Consider the following 21779-nt stretch of genomic DNA (forward strand, 5'->3'; position numbering starts at 1 on the left):
GAGAGGGTCTCACTAAGTTCCCTAGGGCCTCACTAAGTCACTGAGGTTGGCCTCCAACTTACAATCCTCCTGCCTCAGCCTCCCCAGCCTCTGGGATGACAGGCGTGCACCACCATGCCCAGGTGAGTGGAGATTTGATCCCGGGCTGTCTGCTTCTAGAATTAATGCAAATAAGAGGGGCTTGTGGCAACAGGGTGAAGCTGCAGGGAAGGAAGGGTGAGGAAAACATTCCCCAGTGGAGGAAGGATGTTTAGGAACAAGGGTGTCTGAAAACCCTTTTCTCATCTGCTCCCAGCCAGCCTCCTGGTCAAGCCTGCTTTTCCTTATCTATCTTCAGAGCTCATGTGTCCCTAACTGACCTCAGATCAGCATCCTGCTGACAGATAGCTCCCACCGGAGGAGGATGTGTCTCGCCTGCGGAAGCAGCGGCAGGAAATCAGAGGCAGGGTTTGGGGAGGAGAGCTGAGCAAAGACCTTGTACAGGTGTCTGGCCCACCTGGGGGAGTCGGGACATTTATAGCCTTGGTCCGATTAAAAGCAGAGCCTTTCAAAATGCAGTCTGCAGATGCGGGCTTGCATTTGAACTATTTGCCACGGGAAAGCAACAGATCAATTCAGACACTGAGAATCCATGGTTAGAACCCATTCAAGGCAATCTGATGTCACCACAGGATTCAGATACCTGGCCGGGTGCGGTGGGGCATGCCTGTGATCCCAGTAGCTCGGGAGGCTGAGACAGGAGGATTGCCAATTTGAGGCCAGCCTCAGCGATTTAGAGAGCAACTCAGGGAGACCCTGTCCCTAAGTAAAAAATAAAAAGGGCTGAGGATGTGGCTCAGGAGTGAAGCGCCCCTGGGTTCAATCCCTGGTGCCAAAAGAAAAAAGCACATGGATTGTATTTTTCATGTAGTTTTGAATTTCATTTTCTGCGGCCTCCTCACTAGTTTATTTTTTCAAACGTGTCCGCGTGTAGTAGGTTGACAATAAAAAGAAAATGCTGGCCTTTCCCTGGATGGTCTGAGCGGCATTGCTGAAAGAGGATCTGGAAGGGACAAGAAGCTGGGTGTGTGATTCGACCTACAATCAAGCTGTAAAGCCACAGTTTAGCTCCTGAACTGACACAAAATTTCCCCATTTCTGTGCTGAAACAGAAGTAACTATTTTTAGATCCCGGTTTCTCGACCTCAGCACTAATGACATTTTGGGACAGATGATTCGTGTCTGTGGTGGCCGTCCTGTGCGTTATTGGACATTTGGAGCAGCCCTGGCTGGAAGCATCACCTCCCCAACAGTGACAACCCCAGCAGTTCCCTGGGCCTCTCACCATTGAGAAAGGCTGGTTTAGATAGTCTGAGGGTTTTGGGGGGGGGTTGGGGGCTGTACTGGGGATTGAACCCAGGGACACTTTACCACTGAGCCACATCCCCAGCCCTTTTTCTTTTTTCTTTTGAGACAGGGTCTCGCTAAATGGCTGAGAGTCTCACTAAGTTGTTGAGGCTGGCCTCCAACTTGCAATCCTCCCACCTCAGCCTCCCCAGTTGCTAGGACTACAGGCATGCACCACAGCACCTGACTCAGATATATTTTTTAAAGGTACTGTCTGGCCAGGCTACCGCCTCATCGTTGAACAATACCAGACTGTCAATCAAGCCCTGCTCCTTCCCTCAACATTGACTGATAGAGGTGCCATCTTTTCTCCAGCTGGTATGACCCCTGCCAAAGGCAAGGTCATGTCAAATACAAACATTCCAATTTCACTAACTCCAATAGCCATGGGAAAGCACTTTCTGGCCTGAGTCCCATCCATTCCACTTAAACGGTTGATTAATCATCTCCAAAGTACAGTTCAGCCATATCTGAGATTTTCTTTTTTCTTTTTGCTTTCTTGAAGTCAATTTCATTGAGATCAGGTCTTTCCTAATTAAAATCTGTAATGGAGCTTGGATTCATCCATCACAGACTGATCGCGGGCGACTCTAGACAACTTCAACCACGACGGGTTTCCCTGCCGGGCCGTTATTTCTGCCAACTCCAATTCTCTTTGGACAGATTTTTGCAGAACTTAATGTTGGCATGGAGATCTGATTCTCTCGTCAATTTTTAGATCGATGCCTATTTTTACTGTGCACGGTTTTAGCCGATGTCAGTTTTATTTTGTGTCGATTACCTCTACTCGCAGGGCTGGAGAGGGATTGGACCAGAGACAAATGGTCCATGTGGATTTCTTAGGAAATCTGTGAGACACGGATACACGTTCCTGAGTCAGAAGAAGGAGACTGAAGACAAAGACAGAAAGATCCAGAGCAAGACCAGAGGACCGGGAGACAATGGCAGAGCGGCACGTGCTGTGTGGTTTGTCCCTTGAAGGTTTATGTGTTGAAATTTGGTCCCCAATGTGCCAGCATTAAGAGGCGTTGGAGCCACTCAGAGCTGGGGCTTCATGGCAGATGGTTAGGTCACTGTGAATCTCTCTGACTTCCAGTCTCACCATGTCACTCCCACCACTGTGATGCCATCTGCCATGAGGCCCTCACCAGCGCCCAGCAGAAGCTGGAACCATGTTCTGTGAGCTCTGAGATGGTGAGCCAAATATACCTCTTTTCTTTACAAACTACCCAGCCTCAGGTATTTTGTTATAGCAACGGAAAGCAGACTAATACAGCATGTGAGACGATGGTTTAGCTCCTGGCTGCTCAGCGGAGCAGGGATTGAACCCAGGGAGGATCTACTGCTGAGTCACATCCTCAGCCCTTTTTATTTTTTATTTTGAGACAGGGTCTCACGAAGTTGCCAAGACTGGCCTCAACCTCGCAATCCTCCTGCCTCAGCCTCCCAAGCTGCTGGGATTACAGGGGTACGTCACTGCACCCAGCTGTTTTTTGCATCTTTACTTGGTGTGGTGCAGAGGCTGCAAGAAGGGAGACCTGGATCTCAGTCTTTACTGGTGACCTTGGGCAGAGTCCCATTAGCTCTTTGAGTCTCCGTTCCTCATCTGGGAACTGGGGGTGACACACCCATAGGATTGCTTTGAGGATTACGTGGAGCGGAGGATATGAAGGTGCCAATAAGGATTGGAGTGAATGGATTTGCTTCTTTCTGTGGATCAGGAAGTCGATGGTGGGCACAGGAACTCTGGGCCATGCTTTTCTGGGTTACCTGGTAATCCAGGCGAGCTGTGTTCTCTCCCAGAGCCTCAGTTTCCTCTCCATAGAGTAAGCCTGCGGGTCTCTTAGAAAGATCAAAGGCACGCTTAGCCCACAGCCCTGCAGTCCCACTCCGAGGTACTGAGCCAGGAGAAACGCCAACGTGTTCATACGGTGCTTCTCTCTCAGTGAGCAGAGTGGTGTTTTAACAGCACCTCCAAACCAGAAAGCACCCAGCACCCCCCACTCCAAGTGAATGGAAAACGCACCAAGGGGCCCCCACTCCCTGGGAGAACAAGATGCAGACACACAACAGCTCAGCAAAACAAGCCAGAGACAAAAGACCATGCTGTCACTCCATTTATATGAACCTTTAAAACAATTCTATTTTTTTGTACCAGGAATTGAACCCAGGGGTGCTTAACCCCTGAGCCACATCCCCAGCCCTTTTTGTTTTATTTAGAGACAGGGTCTCGCTGAGTTGCTTAGGGTCCTGCTAAGTGGTTGAGGCTGGCCTCCAACGTGTGATCCTCCTGCCTCAGCCTCCTGAGCTGCTGGGGTTCCCGGCCTGCACCATCACACCCAGTTTGTTCTGCACATTTAAAAAACAACCTGCCAGTAAACTTCAAAGATCTCTATGTGAGCAGATAAGATCCTGGGTGGTGCTACAGTTTGGATGTTGGATGTCCCCCAAAAGCCTGGGTGTGAACTCTTGGCCTCCAGAGTGATGCTGTTACCTAGGAGGTAGGGCCTTATGGGACAGCCGTAGGTCATTGGGAGCATCCTTCAAAATAGATTTGGGGATCCCAGTCTCCTCTTCTTCCTCTTTTTATTCCTAGCTGGCAAAGTGACTGATTGTGCTCCATGTACCCTCTCCGTGACATGCTGCCCAAAACAATGGGCCGCTCAGTCTTGGATTGGAATCACTGAAACCATGAGCCAGAATAAAGAAACCTTTTTCTCTTATAAATTAAGTCCCTCAGGCATTTTGTTACAGTAACAGGAAGCTGACTGATACCCACATGCAGGCCCCTCATCAAACTAAAAGCACTTTCTGGAGATGGGAGGGATTCTGGCAATATCTGTGGGTGCTACCCAAATGCCTCCCACCACCCTCCAAGGCACAGGTTTGGTGGAAAGGCCTCCAGGAAAGGAGGACAGTCACAGCTCTGGCCTCACGCCAACCTGGGCTGGAATAACAGGTTCTGCCACCCAGGGCAAGGTGGCTTCCCTCCCTGAGCCTTAGGTTCTGGAATATTCCTCTTGGCTTAGCTCTGCTTCCATGCTGAACAGTAGAAATGTCGATTTCTGCAGCGTGCCACTGAGCCGTACAGAGAGGAGGGGGTCCCCTCTCCGGGATTCACGGCTCCTCAGTGGCAGAAGCAGCTGGAACCCCGTATCCTTCCACGCCACTGGCGGGCGGGCCCTCTGGGCTGCGCTGGGGGCCAGATGGGACAGCGGGTGAGCCTGTCCACCACACGCAGAATGGGTCTCCTGTGTCGCTAATCACTGCGGTTCTTATGTCATTCAGTGCCACCCTGGAGCACGGCGGTTGGTGGCTAAATGACTGCCTGCTAGAACTGCAGACTCTAACGTGGGACTTCCCGCTGCATGCAGGACTGCCTCTCCACCAGCTTGGGGGGCCCTGCAGGGTAGGGCTGAGGCTGGCCTCCTCCACCCAGCACCCAGAGCAGATGCCACATCAGCATTCACTGGTGAGGGGTCCATGGAAACCAGACCCAGAAGCCTCTCCTCTACCTCTGCGGAGGCCGTGAGGCAGGAAGGAGATTGCAGGTCATTGAATTTCCTCACCATGTGGCGTACGTCCCTCTGCCTCCCCGTAGAGGTTCATTTTGTGTCAACCTGGCCAGGCTGTAGTGCCCAGTTGTTTGGCCAAACACATCTGGATGTGACTAGAAAGGTGTTTATTTAGAGGCAATTAAGTTTCAATCCGTGGCTTAAGCAGAGTCCATTCGTGAATGTGGGTGGGCCTCGCCCAATCAGGGGAAGGTCTTAGGAGCAAAGACCAAGGTTTGTTAGAGAAGAAAGAACTGCTTTCGATACTGCCATGCAGGGACCTGGGTGGAGCCTGCCTGGCCCGCCCTACAGAGTTCTGGCCACCCGCGCCAGGATCACATGAGTCCGTTCCTTGACATCAATCTCAATCGCAGGTGATGGAAAGACAGACACACACGGGAGATAGACATACATATAACAGACATGATAGATAAGTAGACTGATTGATTGATTGATTGTGTTTCTCTGGGAGACTCTGACCAACACACTCTGAGTCCCAGCATTTCCACTCATGAACTGTCCCCACAGAGTTGTTTCTGTCCATCCAGCATCCACACCCCCTTCCTCTGCTACCAACACCCTAATTTTGTTCTGGGGTGACCCCATAGGGGTCCATGTGGGCTGGCTTTGCTTCCAAAGTGGGCATAAGTCAGATTTAGCCAATTAGAACCATCCATCCTTCAGGTCTCTGTGCCTGTCTAAGGAAGAGGCTTGGGGATCCTGCAGTGGCCAAGGGGAAATGGCCCCAGATCGTGGTGGAATAATACAAGGCTGCCCAGAGCAAAGGCAGTAGCCTGGAGGAAGAGGTGCAGGATACAGAGGCCAAGCTCTGAGGTTGGCCTGGGAGCCCCTGGATACAGCCCTTCCTGAAGCAGATCTGAGCAATGAAACTCTCTTTCTTGCTCAGGCCAGTTGAGGTTGGGTTTCTGTCAGGTATAACCAAATGCTGCCAGCCTGCTACTGCCTCCCCAGAAAGGAACAAGGAGCACAGGTGGCTGTGGCTCAGATGATAGGGTTTGGACTGGCTTCTGTTTTGGAATCTGGTATGTGCAAGCTTGGAAATAGACAGAGGGAGAAGTAGGAGAAGGACCCAGAAGCAGCAGTGCCAGGAAGACAGACTGGGGAAGAGGAGAGAAATGCCAACCAGGGGGACATAAAACTGCGTTGCTCCTCATCTCTCAGGGACTCTGCCCAGTCTCAGGGCCTGAGTGCCCCACAACTGCACCTAAATGTCAGCCCTATCCACTCTGGCTTGCAGTTCCATCCCCCTTAAGAAGGGACAAGATGTGTTTGAACATCTTTTCTTACATTCACTGGCCACCTGGACCTGCTCCTTTGTGAAGCAACTGCTTGAGTCTCTGGCTCAATTTTCTGTTGGGTTGTCTTTTTCTTGTTGATTTCTAGATGCTCTTTATATATTGTGGATATGAGATCTTCATTGACAGCATGTGCTTCATCAGAGGTCACCCACAGGACTTATTTACATTTGGATGGATCAGAAGAGGTCTTTGCCCAAGTCACAAAGTCCTTTGGGTTTGGATGATTTAGGAATCTCTGACCCTCATGCATAGATTACAGGAAAGATTTAAGCACAGGCCAAGAAGAGCAAGAAAGCATAAGGCAAGGGGGAAGGAGGAAGGGAAGGCTGGTGAATATTTGACCAAGCCAGAGTTGTCACCTGCTTTAACTCATTGTGCTCTACCACCCAAAGTCCTGTCTTACTCCGCATGGAACCCCCAGGTCCTAAGGCAGCGCCTGGTCCCCTCCTACTGCCCTGTTAACATGGTGGAGTGGCTAATCTACACTGATTGGATGAAGAGAAGCGGAAGATCAAGAAGCCTCTGGGTGTGTCCCTGAGGGCGTGTCTAGGAATGATTGGCATGTGGGATAGCCAACTGGAGTGGAGACCCTCCCTAAACGTGGGCAGCACCATCCAATAGGATGGTAGCTGGGATGGAATAAAAGCTGGAAGGAGGAGGAAGCAGATGCAGATGCAAGCTGGGCTCTCCTTGGACATCGTCTGAGGACATGGGACTCTCGCTCCCTCACTCCTCCAAAGCGGACTCTGCCAGCCATTCTCCGGGGACTTTCCAGAAGCCTTTGGTCTTGAACTGGGTGCCACCGCGGATCCCTCTTGTCCTGGGGCTCCCAACTCTTGGACTGCGCAGCTGCTGGTTCCTCCAGCTGTCCAGCTGCAGAGGCCACTGTGGACAGTCCAGCTTCTGGTCGTGGAAGCCCAGCTAATAAATCCCCTTTTTATCGTAATTCCGTTGATTCTGTCCCTCTAGAGAACCCTGCCTGATCCACGTGGGTAGAGAAAACGAATGAGCAAGTCTTCCAAGAACCCCGCCAGGGCCACCCCTGTGCGCACCTCCCAGGACTGTCCAGGCTGCTTCCACCAGACACTGGTGTCCTCGGGAACGGAGCTCGGGAGAGGCAGCCCCGGGCCTCCTAAGTGGGGATTCTGAGCAACCTCTGATGTGTGGCAAGAAATTGGGTTAAAGCCGGAATAATCAGCTCATTAACCTCCTTGCCAGACTCCACACGCACCCACCAGCCTGCTTCTCAGCGACGCTCCCGCCGACTGTCACAGCCTGCCTGGATCCGGGCGGAGCGGGACAGTGAGATATTTTATTTATATGTCATGCATATTTATTAGGAAGAGGTAAATAAATTAGCGGCCTGCCATCTGCAACCTCCAGCCTGTGCCAAATTCCCTCCCACTTCCTCCACGGGGATGGGGTGCGGGCCACACCAGCAAAGCCCAGGACCTCGAAGAAAGAGGGGCTCCCTTTTAGGATTCCCTTCACTGTTGGAGCAGCCCTAGAATTGGGACTTTTTTTTTTTTCTGAGAGGAAATGGATGCCAGGCAATATTCTAGGCGGTTTGCCAATAGCTGATCCTCCCAGCAACCTTGAAAAGTGTCATCTTTAATACTGAGGCTCAGAGAGGTCAAGTCACTTGCTCAGGGTCACACAGCAAGGGAGTGGAAGAGTTCTGGTCAAGACAAGGGAGGTCCCAAAAGTTCCGGGATGGACGGGGAGGAAAGACTGGACCAGAAGAGGATGGCAGCCAAATTGCCACTCATTGCTTGGGCGTACAGACTGATTCCTTAATTCTTCTGGCCCTTCTTAGTTGAAACGGAAAATGAAAATACAACAGGCCGGACTCCCTACGGGGTTGTGGGGAGAATCAGATCACCACCCATGCAAATCAGTCTTTCAAGCCCTCAGGGAAGTTTTTATCTCTATGAAGAGGCTGCACAAGCCCATGGCTGCCCCAGATAGGCTAGGTAAGCCAGGCACATCAGGGGACTTCTCGGATCCTCAGTTTCTTCCTCTGTAAAATGGAACAAATAATCGGGAGGGAAGAATTAGGAAGACTTCAAGGAAGGATCTCACAGATGCGCAAATGCTTTTAAAACATAGGAGGCAGGCTAGGGCCCTGAGGATCCTGAGGCAGGGGAGGAGCCAGGATACCCAATGGAGCTTGCAAGCCCAGAGAGGGGTAGTGACTTGCCCAGAGACACACAGCCTTTCTAGCTGTGGGGAGTCCTGGACCACCTGCCTCCCCGTCTGCAAAAATAGAGCCCAGGGCACTGAACCCAGCAGCCTGCCAGCTCAGCGGGGACCTGAATCTTTTATGAAGCACGATAAATCTACCCTGGAAATCACTCCTGCCCGCAACCTGCAGGCTCTGCCTCGCTGCAGGGCCTTTTCATCAAATTAGGTGCAGAATCCAATGCCACTGGCTTTGATGGTCCCCAGGGGGCCGCCTGCCACCTCCCCTCTCCCTTCAAACATGATAAGTTAAAAAAAATTAAAGCTATTTGATTTAACGAATCTCTTTGGAGCTAATGCTTTCCCAGTACCTCTGGGAGGCAGAATTGGGCCGTTGCTCACATAGGGACGGTTCAATCCAAACACAGGCCCATGGGAACCCGGTTTCTGGAACCCAGGGAGTTGGGGGAAGAGGGATCACAGATGTGCAGAACCACCTTGTCCCAGGGCAAGTGTCAGAGGGAACCCAAGTGACCTGCAGCAAGAAGGAAGCAGGTTAGACTAGAAGGAGGACAGAAAGCAGCCCCAGTGCACTCTGTGTGGTCAACACATCTCAGCCCCCAACTAAGTAATGGTAACAAGACAGCTGGCTACCAGAGCACCCGCCACCACACGGCTGCTCACTGAGTGGCTGAGGCTGGCCTCCAACTGGCGATCCTCCTGCCTCAGCCTCCAGAGCCATTGAAATGACAGGTGTGACCACCACACCAGGCCCTGTGTGAACTCTCATTTATTCACTCACCTGTTTGTGGCCACTGCTCTGCTCTGTAAGGCCGGGGGCCTGGTCTTGTCCATTAGGACACAACGCACCCTACCTACTGTGCTTAGGCAGTGATTGGCACAAGCAAGTTCATTGTAGATTGAAGGAAGAAAGGTAGGAATCACCTGCCAGGACTCCAGTAAGAGGGAGGCAGGTGACAGGGGCAACAATCCTCCCCTCCCCCTGAAGTCAGTTTCCTTCATCAAAAGTACTGGGGTGCCTAGCAGCTCTGGAGGCTGAGGCAGGAGGATCGCAAGTTGGAGGCCAGCCTCAGCAACTCAGCAAGGCCCTAAGCAACTCAGTGAGACTCTGTCCCTAAATAAAATATAAAAAGGGCTCAGCAGTAAAATATCCCTGGGTTCAATCCCCAGTACCAAAAATAAAAATAAAAAAGATTTTGGGGATTAAACTCCTGCTTGAGTTTAAGAAAGACACACCCTATTCAGCCACAGAATGGGTTAACGATCTGTGCGTGCCATTGATTCACAAGATGCAGGCCATTGGAGACAGGGCTGTACCTGTGCCCGGCACCCAGTAGGTGCTCACTAAACACTGGCTACCCTCCAAGATCCCCGCCCGGGGTCCTTCCACCTACTCTGCTCCCAACGGGTATGCAGGGAGTGGTCCCCCGATCGTTTTGATCTGTAATCAGTATCTGCAGATTCCTCTGCGCCAACATATACGCGCGATTTACTAATGAATGAGCCACCTGTTGAACCGCTGGTGTGTCAGGGACCTGATACAAGGGACACAAGAAACAGAGTGTCATAGGAAAGAAATGTCCCCTCGGGGCTCCTGATCTTGTCTTCTTCCCAACTTCCTCCTTAGAAGGCTGTCCTGGCTGTGGCCCCTGCAGCCCCAGCTGAGCCTGTGAGCTCCCAGAGGCCTCTGCTGCTGTGACAGGACCAGAAGACAGAGGTTTGGAGGGAGGTCTGCGGCTTATTCTTATGAGAGGCAATAATAGAGCAAAAGACAGTGAGGCCCCACGTCCTGGGTCTGAGGCTCCCTGGAGTCCCCTGGGGCCTGGGCCAAGCTTCTGTCCCCTGGAGACCGTCTCCCCACCTGGAACCCAGGACAGCCCGGGGAAACTAGCTTCCTGCTGCCCTCACCTCCTCGGGTCCCTTCCCGTCCTCTGGAAGGGAGTCACTAAGAATCCAGCCCAGACTCACTGTCTGCACCCCAGGGGTTCCCGCCAACGCGGAGCCGCTGCCTGCACACCCCCAAGCACATCCCGAAGCCCAACCCCACGGGCACGGAAGGCAGCCACCCGTTCCAAGTCCCAGGGTCTCTGGCAGGGAAACCTCATGGAATTCCTTTCTCACCCTAGAATCAACGGCCCTCCCTGGACCGGGAGGGGAGGCATTTGCTCATCTGGTTGAAAAGTGGTGGTTCCGAGTCCCCCACTCACATGGGGCTCCCCTACTGGGCTGCTAGGGCCTAGCTGGGCCCTGGTTCCAGGACCATGAGACATTATCCTCGACGGGAAACCCTGGGTGTCCTCGCAGGCCTGTCCCAGCCTCCTCTCTGTCAGGGCCAAGGCTAAATCCTTCCACTGCCTGCCGCTCTCTCTGCTGGGGCTGGGTTCTCCATCCTGCTGAGTGACAGGCCCCAGGCTGAACCAAAGTCACCCACTAACCCGGGACGCTGAAGCAAGAAAATCACCTCAAGCCCATATCCAGCTTAAATAAATCACTCATACATCCTCAGAGGTAGTGCGAATCGCAACAGTCGTTTTGGGGAGCGCCGAGAGGTGGAAGCTTTCTGCTGCTTGAGCCAGTGGATGGATGGGTCACTCATTTTGCTTCCAAAAGTTAACATGCTTTGCCAAGCATGGGGGTGCAAGTCTGTAATCCCCACGATTCGGGAGGCTGAGGCAGGAGGATGGAAAGTCGGAGGCCAGCCTCAGCAACTTAGCAGGGCCCTAAGCAACTCAGCGAGATCCTATCTTTAAATAAAAAAATAAAAAGGGCTGAGAATATAGCTCAGTGGTAGAGCAACCCTGGGTTCAATCGTCAGTACCAAGAAAGGAAAGAAAGAAAGAAAGAAAGAAAAAAAGAAAGAAAGAAAGAAAGAAAGAAAGAAAGAAAGAAAGAAAGAAAGAAAGGAAGGAAGGAAGGAAGGAAGGAAGGACATATTCTTTAATCACTCTTCTTTTTGTAGAACATGTCTCATGCTAAAAGAACAGAGTGCAGAAGTACAGGTCAGTATTTGTGTAAAAAGGAGGAAAGATATGTATTCACAGTAGCTTCTAGAGGCATTAAAAAAAGTTCTAGAAAGACAGGCTAGAACTGGATAACAGTGTTTGCCTACCACAGGAGAGGGAGGAACTCAGCAGATGGAAGATGAAGGTTGGAGAAAGGCTCTTCACCACTGTAGCTTTAAGCTTTCTTTTTAAAAATCTGAACTGGGCAAACTTCAGCATGTCAATCCCCAGAGTGAACACTTAGGTGATCCCCCTCCCCCACCTTTTTTTTTGGAGGGGGTATCAGGGATTGAACTCAGGGACCCTCCACCACGGAGCCACGTCCCCAGCCCTGTTTTGTATTTTAGTTAGAGACGGGGTCTCACTGAGTTGCTTAGGGCCTCACTTTTGCGGAGGCTGGCTTTGAACTCACGATCCTCCTGCCTCAGCCTCCTTAGCTGCTGGGATTGTAGGTGTGCGCCACCACGTCTGGCTCCTCCCGTCTTCCCCCCCCCCATTTTTGACCCTATTGCCTTATGATTCTGTGCTAGATATTTCTCTAGAATAGACATGCAGACAAGAAACAGCTGGATCAAAGAGAGTCTCTCTATGGCACTTTCTAGACTGACAGATAGTTGTCTAATTCTCTTTCCACTCACTGCATAGCTAGACTCTGTTCTCCCATGGTCTTACCAAGACGAGGTGCTAATATATAAATATTTTTAAACCAGGGATTGAAGTCACTGGTAAAAACCACTGAGCCACATCTCCACCCTTTTCATATTTTATTCTAAGACAGGGTCTCTCTGCATTGTTTAGGGTCTTGCAAAGTTGCTGAGGCTGGTCTCAAACTTGCAATCCTCTTGCCTCAGGCTCCTGAGCCATTGAGATGACAGGCGTGGGCCATAGCACCTGGCACCGGTTTTTTAATTTCCTCTTAAGACTGATATGGTGCAGTTGGTTCTATGAGCATTTTCCCAATATTAACAGGATGATCCCCTAAAATGGTGAGAAGTTCCAGCTTTCATCCTGTTTTGCCATGTGAATTGCTCCTTGTAATAACTTTCTTTTCACATCTCTCGCCATCCTCTTAGATTGCTTATCTTTTCTTATTGATTTGGAGGAGAACTTTATGTGCGCAGGATATTATTCTTTATCAGAGACATATGGTCATAAATGCTGTCCCTCCTAGTCTGTGGCATGTCTTTGAACCTTGTGGGTTCTCTCTCTCTCTCTCTCTCTCTCTCTCTCTCTCTCTCTCTCTCTCTCTTCTTTCTTTGTACCAGGGATGCATAACCACCGAGTCACATCCCCAACCATTTTTACTTTTTATTTTGAGACAAGGTCTTCCTAACTTGCTTAGGGCCTCACTAAATTGCTGAGTCTGGCCTCCAACTTGTGATCCTCCTGCCTCAGCCTCCCAAGAGACTGGGATTACAGGCAAGTGCCACCATGCCCAGCACCTAAGACTTTTTACTTTTTATGTTCCAATTTGTCACATCTTTCCCTCACAGCTTCTATATCCAGAGCTCTTATTCCCTCATCTGATGAGGCCAGTAGCTCACCCAGGTGGGGCCATGACGAGCTGTCGGGAGAGTGTTTGAATGAGACACGTGAAGTGCTGAGCAGATGCTCCAAATGAGGCCACTTTCGGGGTCTCCCTCCCTCAACTGGCCTCCCATCCCTCTAGCAGTCAGCAGGAGCTTTTAGAAGATATCACTCTTACTTGAAAACTTTTCCATTGCCAAAAAGAGAACTAGGCTCATTTTCATTTCATGGGTAAGTTCAAGATGTCAAACACAAACTATTCTATGGGTGAAGGAGGCAATAGGTGCCTAGCAGGGCTGGGTGGGGACTGCGGCAGTATGTCTCATGGCTCAGGGTTGCCAGATCTGAAGAAAGCTGTAAACCTATATTTTTACGTGAAATCTCCTCTTCCTTGCAAACCCGGAGCCGAGGCTGTCATATCTCCTACAAGAACTTCAGCAAGCTCATCATGGGGCCACCGTGAAGGAAGGATGTGATAAAAGTCAGCCCTAGGCCTCCAGCTCAAAGTAGGAGCTCAAAAAAGTCTGGTTCTGCTGGTTGTGGTGGCCCACGCCTGTCATCCCAGCAGCTCGGGAGGCTGAGGCAGGAGGATCACAATTTTGAGGCCAACCTCAGTAATTTAGAGAGGTCCTAACCAACTCAGTGAGACCCTGCCTTAAAATAAAAAAATAAAAAGGGCTGGGGATGTGACTCAGTGGTAAAGTACCTCTGGGTTCAATCTCCAGTACCAAAAAAGTAAGAAAGAAAAGGCCAGTTCCTACCCTTCTCATCTCTATTCCATTCATGGCTTATTTAGTGAGCACCTACTATATGCTGGCTCCTGAGCAGGGCACTATAGACTCACAGATGAGTCTGTCCCCATGAAGCTCTATTCCTGGGGAAGGAGACAGATGAGCAAACACACAGTTACACTCCAACAGAAAAAGAGGCCAGAATGGAAAAGTTCCAGGGAGACTAATTCTGTCGAGCTGGGGGTTAGTCAACAGGAAGCTGTACCCACGGGCTTGGCCTTGGTGTCAGAGGTGGAGGAAACGGTCATCAGTTGGCTGGAGAAGATGGGAAGGAGGGAGGGAAGTTCACTGTAGCCATGAAGGGCCAGGAAAACCAGAAGCCATAAACCAGAGCCTTCTGAGCGGATTCCAGTATCATTTGATTCTCAGCATTTTGTCTGTTTGGTCTGACTTGGTGGCGAAGATTTTAAAGTTGAAAGATAGGATGTCAAACTCCGGATTTTGAGCTCTTCTGGAAATACAATGAGAAAATCTGGCAGGTTGAGGCAAGGAGGTTCCTATAAGACCTACATTTTCTGGTTCAACTTTATCGCCCAGGCCCAAGTCACTCCTTTAGTTCATGAAGATTTATTGAGCAGCTACTGTGTGCCAGGGAATGTTCCAGTCAGCAGGGATACAGGGGACAATCAAATAGATGGGATCACAGCATTAATATACTAGGGGATAAAAAGGACGCAAAGTGTGTAACAAAGTCAGGCAGTACAAAGGGTTGGGAAGAAAAGAAAGCCACAGGGTCAAAGGACTGCTCTTCTAGATAGGATGGTATGGGGAGGTCCCTCTGCAGAGGACACAGTTGCATAGATCGAAAGGAGCCAAGCAGTGAAAGAGCAATTGAAAATCAGAGATAGCAAGTGCAAAGGTCCTGGGGCTCCCACCTCTCATCTTCTGTGTCTCTGCAGGTGTTCCAGTGTAACACGCTTCCTGTAAGTAAGGAAGCATGTCGACACTGTTTAAACAGGGGAAAACCACTCTCTGATGTGTGTTTTCCATAAAATACATCTCACCAGTGATGGGGGAGATGTGATAAGTGGGGAACTGGGTGGTAGGCAGGGTATTCTTTTTTTTTTTTTTTTTTTGAATTCCATTGGGGAAAAATTCTTGATGGGATAACAGGATAGAGGCAGAGGAAGCTCATACGAGGTGTGTTACAACTTGAGCTTATGACAGAGAAGTCCAAAGAAGGAGGAGAGAGGACTCCTGTTTCTTTCCCCACCGAATGCGTCATCTGGCAAGTTCTGCAAAGACCGAGAATGCTAAATCTTCTGCCGTCCTGAAGCTCATTTTTGTTTAAAAAAATTCTTTTAAATAATTTGCCAGCCTACCCAGGCTGCTGCTGTGGAAAACCAATTGCAAAACTTTGATGGGTTTCTGTGGCTGCTGCTTTTTTTTTTTTTTTTTAATTAAAATTGGAATGAAGCTTCCTCATCCTTTTACCCACCAAATAAAAGAAAAGAAAATACTACTATTTTAAAGAAGGAGAAGGAAGGTGGAAAAAAAATAAAACTAAAACACCCTGATTTCCATCCTCCGCCACCCTCCTGGGCCGGGGTGGGGGCGGGGGGCCACTGTGCACACTGACATCACGCTCCGCGTCACGGGAACGAACTTCCGCCCTCCACAGCTTCATTTGCATATTTGGAGGTACAAAGGCGACATTGCCAATGGTGTCGCGTGCTGACATTGCAGGGACGGAAACCCCAACAAAAGAGCCCTTCCCCAGCCGTGCTGGTTCTTCTTCAGTGTCTCTGGGTCCCCGCCACCTGATTTAAGGCAAGGCACAGATGTCCCACAGCAGGGGGCACGGTGGCTCCAGATGTTGCTTTCTTGCGGTCGTGCGCACGCCCTGCCAGCCACGCGCGCAGGGGACCCCGGGCAGCCAGCCTTCCCGTCTCCCCTTCCGGCGCTGGGTAGCCCCGCATGGCCCATTTGTCACCTCGGCCTGCGGTTCTGACAGACAGATGAGCAGCAGGAGTGAGCAGCCAATCAAAGCCCGCCCTCTCGTCTTCCCGTTGTCTCCTAGGTAACCGGCACAGGGACACAGCAGCTCGCAGGGTACCACAGACGCCCAGGCGCTCCTAACCGGCCGGCGTTCCAGGCGGGCTGGATGCACCTTCAGCACCCAGGACAGCTCCCCACGAGGGCTTCCCCGGCCGCGCGCTCCTCCTCTGCCAGGGCTGTCCCACCTCCGGCCCTTGTCCTGTGTCATTCCTCTGCCTGGCCTGCCTGGCCCTACTGCCATCCGCATCCCTCAAAACCGTGCTCATCTCTGGAGGTGGCCCAGGTCCTTGGACAAGTCCTCCAACGTCCCCCAGGATAAAATCCACAATCTCTAGCTGTTCAGGCCCAAGAGTGATCTTGCCCTTCAGGATCTGGGTTCCTCGGTTGGAAGCTCTCATTTCTCCTCCTTTTCCATCATCTCTTCTTTTTCTTCCTCCAACAGGACACGAACCCCGCAGGCTAGTGCTTTTCTGCGTCCTGGCTGAACCCTAACTTACTTTTGATCCGAACATGCCTGCAACTTTTTTTGGGTACTAGAGACTGAACCCAGGGGTGCTTAACCACTGAGCCACATCCCCAGCCCTTTTTATATTTTATTTAGAGACAGGGTCTGGCTGAGTGGTTGAGGGCCTTGCTAAATTGCTGAGGCTGGCCTCCAACTTGCGATCCTCCTGCCTCAGCCTCCTGGGTCACTGGAATGAGAGGTGTGTGCCACCACGCCCCGCTAGAACTTTTCATTCTTTAGTCCTAACTCGAAAGTCACTTTCTGAGAGGCCTTCCCAGACCCCGGTAGACCCAGTCTAAAGACGTCCCCTCCCCAACCTTCCCAACACGTCCCTCCCTAAGTTGTGTCTCAGATCACAAACAGCACCAGAGAAATATTTGCTGAATAGATGGAAGTCCTCCCTTCCTTGATGTTATTTCTCCATCTCTCTATTAAAAGGGTTGGATGTGAAGCCTCTAATTAACCCTTGGAGTTAATGTGCCCAGAGTCGATTAGAGAGTATCAAGGACCAGCAGGAGGGAAATTAATCAGGCCATGCCACAGGAAGATTCCGCGGGGGGAACTGACCTTCTCAACTGGGACACAGTTGGGCCTCCTCCTCTGAGCAGCCTTCCCCTCTGAGCAGCCTCCCCAAGAGGAACTGACCAAGACTCTCGCCTCCATGTTCCCCCAGCTCTGAGCACCTTGAACTTTTGTTACCTGCGGGGCTGGGGGCAACTTGAGGTTAAGGCTTTTGTTTTTCTGATTGTTCACAGATACAGGCCAGATCCTAGGCAGGGATGCGGGAAGAAAATGTGTGCTTGTCCATCTCTAGAAGCTCAAGGTGGAGGTTCTTTGGAGCAACACACACAGCTAGGCACCGTGGGGGCAGGCCTGTCATCTCAGTGACTTGGGAGGCTGAGGCAGGAGGACCACAAGTTGGAGGTCAGCCTCAGCAACTCAGTGAGGCCCTCAGTTACTCAGCAAGAGCCTGTCTCAAAATTAAAAATAAAAAGGGCTGGTGGTGTAGCAGCACCTCTGGGTTCAAGCCTGTGGTGGCATGTGTCTCTCTTCAAGGGATGTGATGATGACGTGAGGCTCTGGAAATTGTGTGGAGTGATCCCCGCGCGTGAGCTGAATGCATCTGGTGAGGAAACCACACAATCACTCAACCAAGTGCCAGCAGTGGATCACGCAGTCACATGATTGACAAGCCCGACTTGATCCCCACAAACCCTAGCAGAGGAGAGCTTCCTATGATGACCACTCATAACTTGGAAATCCACTCTGGGTCCTCCTCCTCCAGTGATCAATGCCCCCGATCATTTCCCCAAATATGAAGTGAGAGCAGATAACAAAATCAGGAAGAGCAGGATTAGTATTTCTTTTCTTTTCCTTTTTGTACTAGGGATTAAAACCAGGGGCTCTTAACCACTGAGCCACCTCCCCAGCCCTTTTTATATTTTACTTAGACAGGGTCTTGCTGAGTTGCTGAGGTCCTTGCTAAGTTGCCGAGGCTGGCCTCCAACTTGCAATCCTTCTGACTCAGCCTCCCGAGTCACTGGGATATAGGCATGCACCACCGTGCCCAGCTCAGGAGTAATATTTCTTGAGCATCTGCTATGTGCAGGTTCCTGCACTACAACATGTTAACAGAGACCTGTAGTGACCTGCAATGTTATCTTTTCCATTTTATGGATTTAAAAAAAAAATCTAAGCTCAAAAAAAAAAAAAACAGTTAAGTAGCATGCCCAAGGTCACACACAGTTGGCACTCAGAGGGGCCTAACATAAATCTGATCGCCAAGCCCACTCTATTCCCCCCCCCCAAGGTCTGAAATTACTCAACCCAGTACACAGAGGAACTGCTTTTGTTTAAAACATCCCTTCTGCCAAGCACAGTGGTATACACCTGTGATCTCAGCGGCTCAGGGGAGGCTGAGGCAGGAGGATCAGAGGTTTGAGGCCAGTCTCAGCAACTTCGGGAGGCCCTAAGCAACTTAATGAGACCCTGTCTCAACATAAAAAAATTAAAAGGGCTGGGGATGTGGCTCAGTGGTTAAGTGGCCCTGGGTTCAATCCCCAGTACAAAAACATTAAAATCAAAATAAATAAAACATCCGTCTTGGGGTGGTGCGATTCTCCCCTCTGAGAGATGCCGGGTCTCTGGCCCTATCTCTGCCTCTCTCTGCCGCTTTCCGCTCGGGTCACCTCCTACATCAAGCCTATTGTGCAGCTGGACCCACATCTCAGAGCCTCTCATTTGTGACCCAACCCACGGGAAGCAATTTTCCTGTGGCCCAGAGGAAGCCAGAGATTTTTGTCTTTTTAAAATAGTAATTTCCTGCCGGCGCGGGTGACTGCACCAGCCACCCTGATTTAGTGCTGAGCTCAAGGATCAATCCCAACTAAGATTTTCCAAGGAAGACTCAAATGCAGAGGACCTTCTAGCCTTGCGGGGAGCAGGGGGGGTCTCCTCTGGAGAGAGGGCAGGCAAAGAAGTTAGAGGTGTCGTAAGATCCCTCCGCCTCGGGCATGTCACGCGCAGGCCTCCCGCACACCCTGCACCTTGCAAACACGCCACCCACGTGTTTACACACAGCCGGTGTGCACCAGCGCATGCCTGAGCCTTTTCCTCCTGCCCTGGGTCCTGGCAGGACAAGTGTCCCTTGACAGAGACGGAAAGCAAGCCTCAGAGAGGGACAATCACTTGCCCCAAAGCCGCCCTGACTTTTTGAAAGATGACATTCAGACTGAAGGTGGGTGGCCAGCGTGGGAATTCTTGAATGTGCTCTGGTGCTTGGGGACAGTGTCACTGAGTAGGGGCATTTCTCCAAGACCCACCCCTGCCCCCTTCCCTGGCCCACAGTCCTGTCTGCCTCTTCCCTGAGGTCAGCCTGGGCACCCTCTGTGCCCCAAGGCTGTTCCATGAGCACCCCGCCAGGTCAGAGGGCGAGAGGAGGGCTGGAGCTTGGGCTGCGCAGAGTCCTGGGCCTGCCAGCGTCTGGGGTACCCGCTAAGGCCAGATAGGGGTCTAAGCAAGACCCTCTGCAGTCTCTGCTCCTGGACCCTCAGAAGAGGCAGGGGTGAGAGACCTTACTTAGCCCTGGGGACAGGGCGGGAGCATCAGGACCAGCTCCCAGTCGCCTCTGGCCCCCCCACTCTGGCCTGGGCTGGAAATGGTCCCTTTCCCATGACACGGAGCAGGACGCAACTTGGGGATGGGACAGACCACAGGAGGGATCTGAAAACTACCCAAAGCCTTTGGGTCACATAGGTCTGGTTCACATCCACACTAGACCCCGACAGGCTGTGTGACCTTGGGAAAGGGGCTTCCCCTCTCTGAGGCACAGTCCTCACGCTAAAGTGGAAAGAATAAGAGCGCCCTCCTGAGGGGCGCTTGTGAAGGTTAAGCCGAGGCAGGGGGAAGGCGCCCGGACACACGCGAGGTAGTGTCCCTGTCACCCAGCGTGCCCCTCAGTGTGTGTGAAGGTGTGGGCAGCGGCCATTGTCACCTCTCCTGGTCCCCGAATGGCAACTCTGGCAATTCTTAATTCGCATCTAACCCAAACTTTCCTGCGCGATGGCAGGTGCTGGGCGCGGGTCCTTCCTCCTCCCTCCCCTCCAAGCCGTTCAGACAACAGGTACCGAGGTGGAGGTGGCGGGGCTGAGGGGCTGCGCCGCAGCGCTGCGGCAGGGGCAGGCCGGGCAGGGGGCCGAGCCGCCGAGTCGCCCCAACTCCCCAGACGCCTCGGCCAGCCTCTTTGCAACTTTGGGGAACTGCGGACTCCAGGGTCCACGCAGGGGTGCGGCCGGGAGTGCGAGGGAAAGTTGGGTGCGAGGGTGGCAGCCTGGGGGCCGGAGGACCCCGCGGCGCGCGCTGGCGCGACCCGAGCCGGGCAGGCTGGCGGCGCGGAGGAGGCACGTGGCCGCGGCCCCGCCAGGCGCTCCAGGAACTGGACTCGCGGGCCAGCCGGGGATGCGCCTTCGAGGTCCCGACCCTCCGCTCAGCCCCTTTGGGTGGCCCTGCCTGGGGTCCCCCATCAGTGCGCCCCGGAGAGTCGCCCTGCGGGCTTCGCGGGACCACGCTCCGCTCCGCACCGTGTGTCCTGCGGTGACCCTTCAAGCTGTCCCCCTCTGGGGGCGCTGCCCCTCTCCGGAGGCCCCGGCGCGTCCTTCGCCCCCCGCGGGGACACTCCCCGGGCGCCCCCCAGCTCGCCGGCCGCGTCCTACCTTCGTCCGGCAGCCGCTGCAGGCAGAGCGCGAGGTTCCTCCGCCAGCCCCGCATCCCCGCGGCCGCCCTGCGGCCCGACCCGGCCTCGCCAGCCCGGCCGCGGCCCGGGCCCCGGCCCCGGCCCCGCCCCCGCGGCACCCGGCGGCGCAGCGCAGCGCTGGGGAGGGGCGCGGGCCCGGGGCGCCGCGGGCATGGGCGGTCGCCGCGCGAGGGGGAGCCGGGCGGCCGCCAGACGCTCGGCTCAGGCTCCGAGCCCGCGGCTGAGCAGCGACGCTCCCCGAGAGCGCGCGCTTTCCCCGCGCGGGGGGCGGGGCGGCGCGGGGGCGGGGGCGGCGCGGAGGGAGCGGAGCGCGGGGGCCGCGCGCCCGGCTGGCGCACCGGGCGCCTCCCGGGCACCCCGCGGCTCTGCGACCCACCGGCCAGAGAGGGAGCCCCAGGCAGGGGCGAAGGGGTGCAGAAGTCAGCGCAGGAATGAATGCGGGGTCCGGGGAATAAATGGGCGCGTGAATGAATGAATGCAGGAGTAAACAGCAGGGCGAACGAATGAGTGAGCCGAGGAGGAGAGGAGCCCGCGGACCGATCAACGAGCGGATGGATCAGTGATGGGATGAAGAAGCAAAGGAACGCAGGAGCGGACAAGGCCCTGGAGGAACGCGACTGGGTGGACACGCAGGTGAGTGAGGGAAAGATCAATTAAGTCAGGTGAGTGCAAGAAAAGTGGAAATAAGTGAGCAAATGAATGAATGAATGAATGAATGAATGAACTATTGAATGAGTGAATGAATGAATGCGCCATGAATTAATGAATGAGTGAATGAATGAGCCAAGGAATGAATGTGCCATGGATGAATGAATGAATGAGTGAATGAATGAGCCAAGGAATGAATGCGCCATGGATGAATGAATGAATGAGTGAATGAATGAGCCAAGGAATGAATGCGCCATGGATGAATGAATGAATGAGTGAATGAATGCGCCACGGATGAATGAATGAGTGGGTGAATGAATGAATGTGCCATGTATGAATGAATGCACCATGTATGAATGAATGTAATATTGAATGAATGAGTAACCAATGAATTAATGAATGAATGCGCCATGAACGAAGGAATGAATGCTTCAATGAATGAATGAATGCTCCATAAATGATTGCATGTTCTCTGGTCTCAATTCTCTGAGAGTCAAAAGGATCCAGGACTCTCCGCAGGAGTCCTCACCCCTGCCTTGAGTGGGAGATCACAGGTTTGCATCTTGCAGAGGAAAGAAAAGAGGCTCAGAGAGGG

At 52.5% G+C, this 21779-nt stretch overlaps 1 protein-coding gene across 4 annotated transcripts in view; it reads right to left on the bottom strand.

Annotated features, from left to right (window-relative positions):
- Grip2 (glutamate receptor interacting protein 2) overlaps nt 1-20743 on the bottom strand; it is an 84605-nt gene extending 63862 nt beyond the window's left edge. For 2 of the 4 annotated variants that reach the window (XR_007106293.1, XM_047534951.1), the window contains exon 1: nt 20496-20727. Coding sequence is in view for 3 of the 4 variants with exons in the window: in XM_047534951.1 (XP_047390907.1) it covers nt 20496-20550 (55 nt within the window). In the remaining variant the exon portion in view is untranslated. Of the gene's footprint in view, nt 1-20495 lie in introns of all 4 variants that reach the window. The other 2 variants (XM_047534952.1, XM_047534949.1) reach the window with 1 other exon arrangement.
- Between the last annotated feature and the right edge of the window lie 1036 nt (nt 20744-21779).

Source organism: Sciurus carolinensis, chromosome 19 (genome assembly GCF_902686445.1).
Source record: "Sciurus carolinensis chromosome 19, mSciCar1.2, whole genome shotgun sequence".
Lineage (NCBI taxonomy): Eukaryota > Metazoa > Chordata > Mammalia > Rodentia > Sciuridae > Sciurus > Sciurus carolinensis.